Raw genomic sequence first — 14,974 nt, 5'->3', positions numbered from 1 at the left:
CCCACTGTCCCTATCTACTATCTAGCGAACCCACAGGCAGGGGAACGGGCCTGCGCCTAACAGCGGGGAAAGAAGACCCTGTTGAGCTTGACTCTAGTCTGATTTTGTAGAGAGACATCAGAGGTGTAGCATAAGTGGGAGGTCGTCACATCAGGGGCTTGCTCCGTGCGGCCGACAATGAAATACCACTACTCTGATCGTTTCTTTACTTACTCGGTGAGACGGAATCGGAGCTTCCCCACGTGGGATTGCCTCCTGTTTCTAGCCTAAAGCGGCGGAAGGGAGGGCGCGCTTGGTTTCGGCCTTGCGTTAGCCTGACCGGGCGTTCGCGCCCGCCGCGATCCGCTCCGAGGACATTATCAGGTGGGGAGTTTGACTGGGGCGGTACATCTGTCAAACGATAACGCAGGTGTCCTAAATGAATGAATCTGTGGATGTTTTCTCTCTCTCTCTGTCTAGCTGTCTGTCTGTCTGCCTGTCTGTCTTGCTGGCTAGCTGAATGAATGAATCTGTGGATGTCTTTTCTCTCTCTCTCTCTCTCTCTCTCTCTCTCTCTCTCTCTCTCTCTCTCTCTCTCTCTCTCTCTCTCCGTATGTCTGTCTGTCTGTCTGTCTGTCTGTCTGTCTTGCTGGCTGGCTGAATGATTCTGTGGATGTTCTCTCTCTCTCTCTCTCTCTCTCTCTCTCTCTCTCTCTCTCTCTCTCTCTCTCTCTCTCTCTCTCTCGGTCCGTTACCTCGTCCCCCCCCCTGACCCCCCCCCCCCCCAAAAAAAAAAAAAAAAAAAAAACGTTACCCCTAAAACAGTAGCGTGACTTTTTTGCTGACAGGAACATGAATATTCTTCGTGTCTGTCTGTCTGTCTGTCTGTCTGATAGCAAAATTTAAAAGACAGTTGAAGAAGTAGTGTAATTTGGTTGAAATCTTTATATGTTCCTTCATCTTAAGTTTGTTAATATCACACCCGTAGCGATTTCCATCTAGTTTGTTGATATCACACCCCTAGTATAGAGGGGTTGCACGTGACGTCATCATCAGCGATCAGCTGATCACTTCTCAGCTTCCCCGCAAAGGCCCGCCATTTTGGGCGGGAACATATTTACCGCAAGAGAGCTTTTTCCCCGCCATGTTACTGTGTTGGTGTCTATGTTAGTGACCCATCTATTACTGTGTGTGTGTGTGGGGGGGGGGGGGGCATCTATTACTGTTACTGATAAGTGCTACACTGCCACTCCCGGTAGGTAGACCGGGGCTAGCAAGTATAGGTCAGTGGGCTTTTTGGGAACCCCTTACGTTCTGATGCTCTTACTAAACACCGCCCGAGGATGCCCGGGGTTAAATCAGTCATATATTCATTGTTGTTATCATCTAATATATCTTAAAGTTTGATAATAAATGTATATACGGTGTGTCCATCATCATTTGCCAGCCTAACGGATAGTTATAAAAGGAAGCCTAGCCTCACTGTCCAGATTTTTTGCATAGTCACTTAGATTGAGAGATGAAGACGGCAGGCACGTGCCAGCGGGCCAGGGGCTCAGCTGATCGCTCGTGCCTCATAAAATGGCTGACAGTTATTTTTCCCTAAAAGCGGTGTGACGTCAGTGCAACCCCTCTATAGTTAGGTGTAACCGACGTACATTTTGACTTTATCTCATTTTATTTGATCTCTTTTTCGACGTCCTGCCCTATAGCGATGGTAGGCTTTCCTTAACCCTACATTAGTATCCTGGGGTGTTTCAACACCCCCCCAAAAGATCACCGTCTTAAATTGGCAACACTTAGATCCCTCTCCTTTCTAGTACCTTCCTGAATACGTGAGAGGAGAGACTACTGAAATGTTGACAGTCCCGTGGCAGGTCCTTTGAAAAAAAGACACATCTGTTTCCTTTGGGGTGTCTGGTCACCCCACGGTGCTAATAAACTGACGTTGTGGGAAACATGTGTGCAGTGACGCGAAAATTCATGAGTATATAAGCGGTCACAGCGTCACGGGATCGCAGAGGCTTGATTAAATAAGCGATTGGAGCGGTTTAAGGGTCAAGTAACGTGAACGGGCTCAGTCCCATTTCATACGTGACCGATGCGCCCTCGTCATCTTAAGTAACGTGAACGGGCTCAGTCCCAATTCAGACGTGACCGATGCGTCCTCGTCATCTTCAGTAACGTGAACGGGCTCAGTCCCAATTCTGACGTGACCGACGCGTCCTCGTCATCTTAAGTAACGTGAACGGGCTCAGTCCCAATTCAGACGTGACCGACGCGTCCTCGTCATCTTAAGTAACGTGAACGGGCTCCGTCCCAATTCAGACGTGACCGACGCGCCCTCGTCATCTTAAGTAACGTGAACGGGCTCAGTCCCAATTCAGACGTGACCGACGCGCCCTCGTCATCTTAAGTAACGTGAACGGGCTCAGTCCCAATTCAGACGTGACCGACGCGTCCTCGTCATCTTAAGTAACGTGAACGGGCTCAGTCCCAATTCAGACGTGACCGATGCGTCCTTGTCATCTTAAGTAACGTGAACGGGCTCAGTCCCAATTCAGACGTGACCGATGCGTTCTTGTCATCTTAAGTAACGTGAACGGGCTCAGTCCCAATTCAGACGTGACCGATGCGCCCTTGTCATCTTAAGTAACGTGAACGGGCTCAGTCCCAATTCAGACGTGACCGATGCGTTCTTGTCATCTTAAGTAACGTGAACGGGCTCGCTAAGCTTGCCTCGTCCAGCGCTCACGAAGCAAAACGAACCATTAAAGGCCAGCGAGCTACACCCGCAGATTACCCGTTTGCCTCGGCCAGCGCTCACGAGGCAAAGCGAGCCATCAGGTGTAGGCGCGTTACCCCTGCCGTTTACCTGCCCCACGATTCATGACTGAGGGCCTCGTCTAGCGCTCGAGAGGCAAAGTTTACCCGCCACATAGCAAATTGTATGTCCTATGAAGGGCCAGTGTCTCCTTGACTTGTCCGTTACTCCAGCCGACCCACCAAAGAAAATCGGAATTTCTGAGACTGGAATGAGCGAGATAGGGAGCACGGACTGAGTTGAGCACCCCAAAATGCTCCTTTTCTCCCGAAGCTATTCCTAAGGATATCTCATGCCTGCGGTAGCGTATTTTCATTAGCACCGAAAACAAATTAATTGTAGACTTCCCTAGCGTCAGTATGTCTAAAGTTGAAGGAATTGCTAGGGACATCTTATGACTGGGGTAGCGTATTTTCAAGTAATTAGCACCCTCAGACAGTACAGTTGAACCACATTAACTATCCACCTGCGTAGCATAGGAATGTCTAAAATTGAAGATATTCCTAGGGACATCTCATGATTGCGTGCTCGTATTTTCAATCAATCAGCACAAAACACATTACAGTTGAACCACATTAAATATACACTTGCTTAGTGTAGGTATGTTGCTCACTTTCAGTCCGGGAGAAAAGGAGCATTTTGAGGTGCTCAACTCAGTCCGTGCTCCCTATCTCGCTCATTCCAGTCCCTGAAAGTCCGATTTTCGTGGTGGGACTGGAATGAGCGAGATAGGGAGCACGAATTGAGCTGAGCACCCCAAAATGCTCCTTTTCTCCCGGACTGAAAGTGAGCAACATATCTACACTACGCAAGTGTATAGTTAATGGGGTTCAACTGTAATGTGTACGGTGCTGACTGATTGAAAATGCGAGCACTCAGTCATGAGATGTCCCGCGGAATTCCTTCAATTTTAGGCATATCTACGCTACGCAAGTCTGCCTTGATTGTGCTTTCGGTGCTAATTAAAATACGCTACCGCAGCCATGAGATATTCCTACGAATAACTTCGGGAGAAAAGGAGCATTTTGGATGCTCAGCTCAGTTCGTGCTCCCTATCTCGCTCATTCAAGTCCCACCTCAAAAAATCGGACTTTCTGAGACGGGACTGAGCGAGATAAGGAGCGCGGACTGAGTTGAGCACCCCAAAATGCTCCTTTTCTCCCGGACTGAAAGTGAGCAGCATTCCTACACTACGCAAGTGTATAGTTAATGCGGTTCAACTGTAATGTGCACGGTGCTAATGAATTGAAAATACGAGTCATGAGATGTCCCGCGGAATTCCTTCAATTTTAGACGTATTTATGCTACGCAAGTCTGCCATGAATATTATGCCTTTGGTGCTAAATAAAATACGCTACCGCGGTCATGAGATATCTCTTCCCCCTTGCCTCGTCCAGCGCTCGCGAGGCAAAGCGATCAGGCAATCAGGTCCCGGTGCGTTCGTTACCCCCGCCGTTTCCCCGCCACACGATTCATGACTGAGGGCCTCGTCCAGCGCTCAAGACGCAAAGTTTACCCGCCACACAGCAAATTGTATGTCGTATGAAGGGCCAGTGTCTCCTTGACTTGTCCGTTACTCCAGCCGTTTACCCGTCACTCGAGGATTCAGTGACTGCTGCTGCTTCGGCCAGCGCTCAAGAGGCAAAGCGAACCATTATTAAAACTCATTAACTGCCAATGTTCCCATTTGGGAACACACATTAATGTGATATTATTGGCAATGAAACGTGCTTGTTGGGGGATAGCAGCATTCCTTCTCATGTTTGAACAGGTTCACTTTGCACCAGTCATCACGCATCAACCTGTCAGGCTGCCTTTGTGTTTGCTGAACTTCGCTGATTTCACACCTATCTCGGAGCTCTGTAATACTTATTGATATTGGTAAGTAATATTGAGTGCAGTTCTCTAATATACGTAGAAAATTACTGATAAATATGCCATCTATTACTGAATATGACCAACAGTAATTATCTGTTCTTTAGTTAGAGATATTATTGACAAACTAATTGTTCCCAAATGGGAACAATGGCCAGATCTACAGACACAATCATAGTATTGTACATATTCATCTAAAAAAAATGAAGCATTCCTTCTGTACTGAGTAATGAAGCTAGCCTATTTTCTTCTATTAGGCATTTTGTAAATAATAATTAGATACTGTATGCATATATATTTTCCTTCAGTCTCATAGAATATATATACTTTTATTTTACAGGAGATGCCCAAGTTGCTCAGTCTTGCTGAGGCTGTGGCCTTAGTTCTGCAAGAGGATGGAGAAGCAATCAGTATTCTTTCCCCAGAAGAAGACCAAGCTCTCACAGATGAAGAGAATATTGATGCTAACATCTTTGAAAACTGCACTGAAGGCGAAGATGCTGACCAACTTCTTCCTCGTGATGCTTGAAAAGTTATCAAGAAGCATAGGTGTTTTATCACAGTAGAAAGGCTAAACAATTCTCAATATACCCATTTCTTTCAGAAAAAAAAAAAACATGGTCTTCATAATTTTTTGTTGTTGTTGTTGTGTTTATAGCATTTCAAGAAATGTAATTTAGGTTCAATTACTTTCTCTATGGAAAAGGAACAATAAATGCTATATACCTATTACTTTGGCATTCTTTATTTCATGGCTGTTATCATGGGATTCTGCCAATGTTCCCATTTGGGGCATATATAACTTCAAGAGCATCCCAAATTATCAAATGGGAAGAAGTAAGAAGCTCAGTTGGCACCAAATGGGTTAAGGGCGAGCGACCTACCTCCACCGATTACCCGCTGGCCCCGGCCGCATTTTTACACTCTGTATACTGACTCAACACCATACCCTCCGGCGACCAATGAGACGCCTCAGAGACGAGTGCGTCATTCCCTCCGCCGACCAATCAGACGCTTCACAGACGAATGCATTACTATGACGTCACATCGTCACATAAATCCTGTAATCATTTTTTTTTATTCATTTCAATCGTACAATGTGTATGTCTGTTAGCTAATGAAACGTAATGTTTTTATTCTGAGTTTTTATTTGAGTATGGAAAATACTATACGTTAAGTTACCGTGATAAATAAAGAAAGAAAATAAGATTGTAAAAGAAAATGGAGCATTTAAATGACATACTTAGGTAAATACAACTTCAGTCTCTCTCTCTCTCTCTCTCTCTCTCTCTCTCTCTCTCTCTCTCTCTCTCTCTCTCTCTCTCTCTCTCTCTCTCTCTCTCTCTCTCTCTCTCTCTCTCTCTCTCTCTCTCTCTCTCTCTCTCTCTCTCTCAGGAGGTAAAAGTGAATTACCAACTAGAAAATTATACATGTATTCATAGACATTATACATAGAATGCAAAAAATAATACCTGCAGTTCAGACAAAAATAAATAGATCTCCTTAATTAGCTAACGAATGGGGTACGTTACATTAATTCTCAGAAGATACAGATATGTGAAATATTATTATGACATGTCCATTATAACACAGGGTTAATAACATTATTTTCCCTGCTCCCCCAAGAGTACCCGCAAAAAGATTTTTAAGGTAATTGTCCGTCATTGCAAATATATACAGATAATACATTCATGTACTATATAAAACTAAACAATATTACGAAAGGGCATAGAGTAATAAGAAAATAAATTAAAATGTATATTTCATTAATTAAGCACCACATAGGGAGATACTACCATATACTGACTGGGAATAAGGCATCACAGATTGGAGAAGTACCACTGGCTGGGGAGCCCTATAGCCCCCACTATACAGGTATGTGGACAGGCTGCCATTGGTTCATACTCATAGTATAATACATCTCAGGGGCGGAAGTGTGTGTGTGTGTGTGTGTGTGTGTGTGTGTGTGTGTGTGTGTGTGTGTGTGTAAGAATGCTACTGAGGAATTAGGGAAAATAGGAGGACGGAGTAGGATAGGTATTGAAAAAGGAAAGTGAGGGAATTACTTTGTGAAAGTATATAAACAGATGGATGAATAGTTTGGTAGGAAACTAAGTGGTGAAGAAGAAGAAGAAGAAGAAGAAGAAGAAGAAGAAGAAGAAAAATAATAATAATAATAATAATAATAATAATAATAATAAGAAGAAGAAGAAGAAGAGAGAGAGAGAGAGAGAGAGAGAGAGAGAGAGAGAGAGAGAGAGAGAGAGAGAGAGAGAGAGAGAGAGAGAGAGAGAGAGAGAGAGAGAGAGAGAGAGAGAGAGAGAGAGAGAGAGAGCTAAGGCGAGGTCACTGTGGTATGACAGAATAATTTTCAACATCTAATGAGTGTGAACACAGTTGGAGATGTTACTGTAGAAAGTACGAGTATGGTGGGTATGGGAGCAGGCAAAATGCGAGCTTGTGTGGAGAGAGAGAAAAACGAGCAGAAGAGAAAGCAGGATACTATATGTTACAAGTTGTAAAACTGTAAGTATGGATGGATTAACCCCATAAATGTTTAAGTATGGAGATGTAGTGGTAGAGTGTATGCTATTGATATGTAAACTTGCTTGTGGACCATTAAGTGCAAGAGAAGTGGATGAAGACAATAACTGTCCCCTCTCAAGAGTAAAAGTGAGTGCAATAGCAATAAAAGGATTAGGATGCTCAGTGATCCAGGAAAAGTTTATGGGAGAATATTGACTGAAAGGCTGATGGAAATAACAGAGAAGGTTAGTAAGGAGCAAGGAGGTTTCAGGAAAGGGAAGGACTGCATGAATGAAATATTTACAATTAAGATGATAGTTGAATAGTATCTAGGAAGAGGTAGGAAACTATATGCAGCCTGTATGAATCTTAAGAAGACATATGATAGGAGAAGATAAGGAAGATCTATGGAAAGTTCTAGGAATATATGGTGTAGGAGGACAGTTAGGTAATGGAGGGAAAAAAAAGGCATTTCATAGAGGAGCGTATTCATATGTGAGGGTGGAGGTGAGACAGGGATGTGATGTCGCCATAGCATATCAATATCTTTACGGATGATTTTATGAGGGAAAATAAAGCCAAGGTTGGGAATATTGGAGCAAGATTGAGGTTGCATTTTGCTGATTAGCCTGTGATTGGATGTTTGCAGATGACACTGTCTTGCTTGCTGACAGTAAAAGGGAACTTAAGATTAAAAATGTGGTGAATTAATTTAATAGGGTGTGTACAAGAGTGATATTGAAAGTTAAAGTAAATTGATCTTTTTTGAGAGAAGAGGATATATAGGTGGTGAAGTTCAGCACGCATTGTAGCTAGTGTGAGTGTACCACTTGCTAAGAGATTCCAGGTAATGATAACATAACATAACTTTTTTATAGGACAACAAAGGGTAGTCTACTTATCCGGAAACTGTGCTATGGATAAGCAATGTTTTGAACTGGTTTGGACACATTGAGAAAAAAATGAATGGTTAGTTGGAAAAAGATGTACATGAGTTAGGATACTTAATGGCCAGAACCATGACTCTTCGCATTAGGCTGATTGAGAGATATGTTTAGTGCTAGGTTGCGTTGTCTTTTTATTGCCTTTTCAATAAGGCTGCCTTTTCGTTTGCGACCCTTTCCAATGGGTGCAGCTCCTCGTGGCATGCCCACCTGGCGTCGTGCAACAGAAGTGGGCTGGCAAGGTATTTTGCCACGACCAGCTCCCTGCATAGCAGAACTACCAGTGCTGTGAAGAAGGCTGTTCAGTTGATTTGATGTTCGAACAGATTTAAGTCTTGACAACAGTTTCTGCATTCCCTCAAGAGTCTGTTCATCTCCATACTGAGTAGCAAGGTGGAGCATAGTGTCATTAATTTCTGTTATTACTTGTAATACTGCTGCACCTGTAGGTTTGGTAGAATTACTTACGTCTCCAGTTTCATTACATTCCACTTCTGGCTTTATGTTTGTAGGTGGCATCTCTACTTCCACATTATCTACATCATGAGCTGCACCATGAGACTTTTGTTTTCCTCCAGTATGTGAGTGATCATCCACTGTTACTGATTCAGAGTTTTCTTTCAAGGTAACAAAGAAATCCAAGGGTGGTACGTTTTCATTTCCAAGTGCAATACTTGCAAGCCAGTGCCTATTTTCTGGGCTATTTTCCAATATCTGAGGTAACTGCAAGAGGAACTGTTCTGAACAAGCAGCCTGATGTTTGCAAACTTTACCAGTCATACCAGTACTGCACTCGCACAAGCCAATTTTAAGATCTACAGTATACTGTATTTGTTCCTTTGACTGGCTTTTAACTATGAACTGATGCTGATCTTCATTATACCTAGTGATGCTTTCCTTACTAATGGAAATCCCAGTTGGTGGCTTCACTACTTTCCTTCTACAGAGAGACACATCAATGAGGCGTTGTTTCATATATTCATCAAATATTTCATTCATAAACATGATCAGTTGAGTCGTGTTGTAGGCTTTACATCTGCAGGGCAAACCAGAAACATGTATAGCATAAATTTTGTCCTGATTTCTAAAATATTACACATTGGTGCACAATTATTATACGTATATTATATATTATAAAGGTTTTTTATTAGCTAAATATCGATGAACATTATTTATAGAATATGTGCATAGCAAAACATTATTTTAGTTGTTTTTCACAGTGATAAAATTTAATTATATGTCAGTGTACTGAATTTGTAACTTTTTACTATTAGGCACTAGTAGTTTAGTAAGGAACTTCTTTAGTGTTACAATACCACAAATTTGCTTAATATATAATAGCTTGCTGCTATGGGGAAACTGTATTTCTTCTCTATCTTCTAAGGTGAAAACTGAATTTCTTCCCTGAATCCCTATCTTGTATGGGGAAACTGTATTTCTTCTATCTTCTAAGGTGAAAACTGAATTTCTTCCTGAATCCCTATCTTGTATGGGGAAAACTGTATTTCTTCTCTATCTTCTAAGGTGAAAACTGAATTTCTTCCCTCAATCCCTATCTTGTATGGGGAAAACTGTATTTTCTCTATCTTCTAAGGTGAAAACTGAATTTCTTCCCTATCTTGTATGGGGAAAACTGTATTTCTTCTCTATCTTCTAAGGTGAAAACTGAATTTCTTCCCTATCTTGTATGGGGAAAACTGTGTTTCTTCTCTATCTTCTAAGGTGAAAACTGAATTTCTTCCCTATCTTGTATGGGGAAAACTGTATTTCTTCCCTTTCTTCAATAGGGATATCTGTATTTTTATGACAAATAATATACAAAGTCAAAATCTCTTCCAACGTCTCAAAAAATTTTCCTAGAAATTTGCCTAGGGGGCAATCTCCCCTATAGCCCCCCCACTGGCTACGCCACTGGGGAGGATTATTGGAAAAAGTACATCATTGGAAATTCGTCAGTCATCGATGGGTTCCTGCATATACAAACATTATAAGGAATATAATACATGTTTTATATGACGTGTCAGAGGTCACTTTACCATTTTCTTTATGTGTACAATGTATTCCATGTTTAACCCCATTTTTTCCCGGAAAACAGGTAAAATAGGGCTGAAAGTTAGGTTTAGGAGAGGGCTGATTGACCTATTAGCCTTTTTCCCATAGCATACAGTATTAACTATGAACGAATTCGCTATGAACGACCCCGTTCATCGACCTATTGACGTTTATAGCTTGACTGAGGTATATATAATGACAAATGGCACACTAACCTGTTGAGAATGATATCTTTAATGATGCACATGGTAGATTCTGCAAAATTATTTGTGTGGTGTCCACGTAGCAAAAATCCAGCCCTGTACACAGTACTCCATTCTTCCTTCCTTTCTATCAGCTTTGCCAGATACCTGTAAATGCAATATACTTTAACTACATTGAAATAACATATTATCAGTGCATTACTTATGTACAGTCCCCTGCCACCTCCAATGCCTCCACCACTGCATTTTCGTTCCTATATCTGGCAATTGTGGCTATATTAAGACAAAACAAATACATGGTGCGAATCGTTACTAAGAGAAGGGCAGGGTAGTTTAAACTTTTTGCCTGTCATTCATCACAGGTGGGAAGGACTTTGATAGTGTCAGACGAAATGTTGTTAGAGGAGGGGTCTGTACATGACATACACCAACAAGGAATGGTTATCTGTACTATACATTTTAACTGTCAAGAATGTACGCAAGTCAAAATGAATCTTATAATATGATGCATTAAAACATTCAGCAAACTGGACGATAAAGACAAGCAAGCCAGCCACCAAAACAAACGTAAAGCGCATACTAAATTTTAAAAGTATTAATCCACATCCGCATCAGTACATCTGCATTTTTAAAATTGTCTTTAAACGTACACCATGTGTACATATCCAAGTGCAAAATAAACATGCTGTTCATAATAAAGATGTGCACCAACATGAGTAGGCAACTACAAGAATAATCATATCAAACTTCAGCAAACCGCAGAAAAGACAGAGCAGCCACTACCACACATGCATAGGCAGAATGAAATTGAAAATCTTATCATACATTCTCTAAATATACTTTGAATGGTTTGGTTACCATACCAACGTATGTATTTTTTCCCTCTTGTACGGTAGCCTATATCTGAAAGATTGAAAGATTAATACATAATCTGTTAGTCTTCACTAGCTAAATGGAAACTGTCAAACATCCACAGATATAATACAATTGAGCTTAAAAAAATGACCATCTTATTTCATCTAAAAATTAATAATGGTCACATATCTACAATACATAGGTAACTGTACCTCATGTACTGGTTATACTTTTGGGCTTCTGGGGTCTGACAAAAGCAATTCCATTCATCTTGAAATGTTTCATCTGAATCAGCATATACCAGATTCTTTGCCACTGTCATTAGTACTCGGCGATCTTCCTTCTTGATGCCATGTGAACCATCACACAGCCACCTCCAGACCTGCTGCAGGATGTGGAATATGCACAGAAAGCGCTGAGATTCTGGCCATACAGTCTTCAAGGCATTACGCTCAGCGTCACTGTTGTCTGTTATGAAACAAGCTGGATGCCCTTGTTGGAAAAAGGCAGTCTCACCGAGCACCTTCCTCAGTAACTGAAAACCTGAAAAAATATAATGAAAGGTATATTACCATACCTACGTATTCCAACAATAGGATGTGAAACCACAGGGGGAAAATGCTTCATTGCAAAAAAAAAAAATATATATATATATATATATATATATATATATATATATATATATATATATATATATATATATATATATATATATATATATATATACATACCTGCAGTATAGCTTTCTTCATCCTGAGAAGATGTGAAGATGACTCCAAGGGGAAGAGCTCCAGCTGGCCCAGCACACAGAAAAGGAGTTACTGCTGTGTTCAGTTGATCTAAGTGACTTGTAGTGTCGACGAACACAACTTCACCAGCTTCTCTGCATTTTTCATGAATTCTGCCCATAAATTCAGTGACTAACACAACTGCAAATTTCTCCCCGTCAGTTTTATATTCAATCTTGGAAGCTTTTGAAGTAGCAGCGTAGTTCTCAATGGAAGCAAACATATCTCCTCCTCCTAAAGTGCCATGGTTTGCTTTGAGCCACAGGTTCCGTATGTGATAGATGACTCTATGGGAGGGATTTATGGCAGAATTGGCCTTTTTTTTTTTTTTTTTTTTTTACGTCGTTGCCTGTTGCGCCGGTAGGCATCTTCCAGGTGGGGGCTGATGGTCGGCCCAGCCCGTTCTGGCGCAGGCGAGTGTTTATAGTGGCGCCATCTTGCATCTTAGTAGCGAGACTTGCACTGACATTTATTTGATCTTGGTAACACCTTGCAGCCTGCGCTACAGACATGCCTGAAAAAGAAATATGCATTTGTAATGATAAACTAGATTAAAGTAGATGGGGTAGAAATTTTATCGAGTACAGGAATATCCCACTTGTCTGTGTGCCAGGGTATTTCCTCTTCCTGTATTGCGATGCATTGATTGAAAAAACATTCAAACATACTAAATTAGCACAGTACCCTAATTATATATATATATATATATATATATATATATATATATATATATATATATATATATATATATATATATATATATATATATATATATATATATATATATATATATACTTATCGTGATTGCAATAGGAATGATGGTATTTATGAGGTAGTGAGTTCCCTTGATGTTACACTCAATAAATGTAGCCACAACTATTCTCATGTACACTTACCAATATTGAAGTACTTGAAGTAAGCATTCTTGGTGTCTGGTAAAACTCTCAGTTGTTGCAGAGCAGATGCAGAGTCTGTAGGATGATTGTGGACACCCTTTATGATGATCATACATGGATGGGTCCTGACATCCTTATCTCTCTTGTAGGTGTCTCTTGTGATGAGCTTGATTTTCATGTCCATTGTTACACTGCATCTGGCAATATAATTACATAATTATATATTAAGTCTTATAATATAATCTTCCTTCCTGGATAAATTTATATGTAGGCAAAGCACTTGTGATAATTTCTAATTAATGCCTCTATGCTAATGCATGCGCAGTCAATTGTAGCAATTTAAATGTGTCTGAGTATAGTGCCGTCACAGGTAAAGTTCGGTCACAGTGTAAAAGTAAATACAATAGTCCTATAGCTCTTTGATACAGCAATACTAACCCTGTGTTTGTTTTTATAGCTCCTTTATGGCGTCTGTCGCCATGCATGCAGATGAATTTCTGGTGAAATGTGTATCTTACACCTGTGAAATATCTTGATACATTGAAGCAAACACTATTCTTCATAGTAAAAATTTCTTTCCACCTCCATGCGTCCTCATCATTAAATGCATTAGTTTTCACTTGTATTTAATCTTTTTCATTTTTCAAAATTATATTACTGAAGCCTTCTGTTGTGAAATCAAGTTGGAAGGCCATTTTCTTTACATAATTAATGTGCTTGCTGACACTGGTGATCTGTGGAATAGAACATACATATGCAGCATTATTCTCCTGTGAATAAAAATTCAAACCAAAAAAGGAATATATATATATATATATATATATATATATATATATATATATATATATATATATATATATATATATATATATATATATATATATATATATATATATATACACACACACACACACACACACACACACACACACACACACACACACACACATACACGGTTAGCCCTTCATGGCTAGGTTAGGTTTTGGCTTGGTTAGGATAGCCCAGCAGGATTAGCATGGGTTACCTTAGCCCAAGAGAGTTAGTAGGTTAGGTTAGGTTTGCCCCCCAGGATTAGGCTGTAGGTTTTTTTTCAAAATTCAGTGCCATTCTAGCTCCTCTATTCTGGCGTACTGGTGTGAGGAACTACAAGTGTGAGGAATGTGGGAAAACATTCATGGAGAAGGGTACCCTCACCAGACACATCCTTACACACACTGGTGTGAGGAACTACAAGTGTGAGGAATGTGGAAAAACATTCATGGAGAAGGGTACCCTCACTACACACATCCTTACACACACTGGTGTGAGGAACTACAAGTGTGAGGAATGTGGGAAAACATTCATTAAAAAGAGTCACCTCACCAGACACATCCTTACACACACTGGTGTGAGGAACTACAAGTGTGAGGAATGTGGGAAAACATTCATGGAGAAGGGTCACCTCACCACACACATTCTTACACACACTGGTGTGAGGAACTACAAGTGTGAGGAATGTGGGAAAACATTCATAGAGAAGGGTCACCTCACCACACACATCCTTACACACACTGGTGTGAGGAACTACAAGTGTGAGGAATGTGGGAAAACATTCATGACGAAGGGTCACCTCACCAGACACATCCTTACACACACTGGTGTGAGGAACTACAAGTGTGAGGAATGTGGAAAAACATTCATTAGAAAGAGTGACCTCACCACACATCCTTATACACACTGGTGTGAGGAACTACAAGTGTGAGGAATGTGGAGAAAGATTCATGGAGAAGGGTACCCTCACCAGACACATCCTTACACACACTGGTGTGAGGAACTACAAGTGTGAGGAATGTGGAGAAAGATTCATGGAGAAGGGTACCCTCACTACACACATCCTTACACACACTGGTGTGAGGAACTACAAGTGTGAGGAACTGTGGTTTTGGGTGCAAACCACAAAAAAGTGTCTTTTTAACTGAAACAGCGATAACAGCCAATAATTATTGCTGGTTAAGGTCTGGTTAAAGTGGTATATGTTCCACAAAGATCAGAA

The 14,974-nt window shown here is 40.9% G+C and overlaps 1 protein-coding gene across 1 annotated transcript in view; it reads right to left on the bottom strand.

Annotated features, from left to right (window-relative positions):
* The window catches only part of LOC126988878 (uncharacterized), a 15,410-nt gene extending 3,054 nt beyond the window's left edge, over positions 1-12,356 (bottom strand). The window contains exons 1-4 of the mRNA XM_050847270.1: positions 11,990-12,356; positions 11,471-11,801; positions 10,416-10,550; positions 8,752-9,184 (exon numbers count right to left, since the gene is read on the bottom strand). Coding sequence (XP_050703227.1) covers positions 8,752-9,184; positions 10,416-10,550; positions 11,471-11,801; positions 11,990-12,269 — 1,179 coding nt within the window. The 5' untranslated portion in view covers positions 12,270-12,356. The remainder of the gene's footprint in view (positions 1-8,751; positions 9,185-10,415; positions 10,551-11,470; positions 11,802-11,989) is intronic.
* Between the last annotated feature and the right edge of the window lie 2,618 nt (positions 12,357-14,974).

This window comes from Eriocheir sinensis, unplaced genomic scaffold (assembly GCF_024679095.1).
Source record: "Eriocheir sinensis breed Jianghai 21 unplaced genomic scaffold, ASM2467909v1 Scaffold10, whole genome shotgun sequence".
NCBI lineage: Eukaryota > Metazoa > Arthropoda > Malacostraca > Decapoda > Varunidae > Eriocheir > Eriocheir sinensis.
Note: the sequence above shows the minus strand (reverse complement) of the source record. Positions and strands in the feature narration are given on the sequence as shown.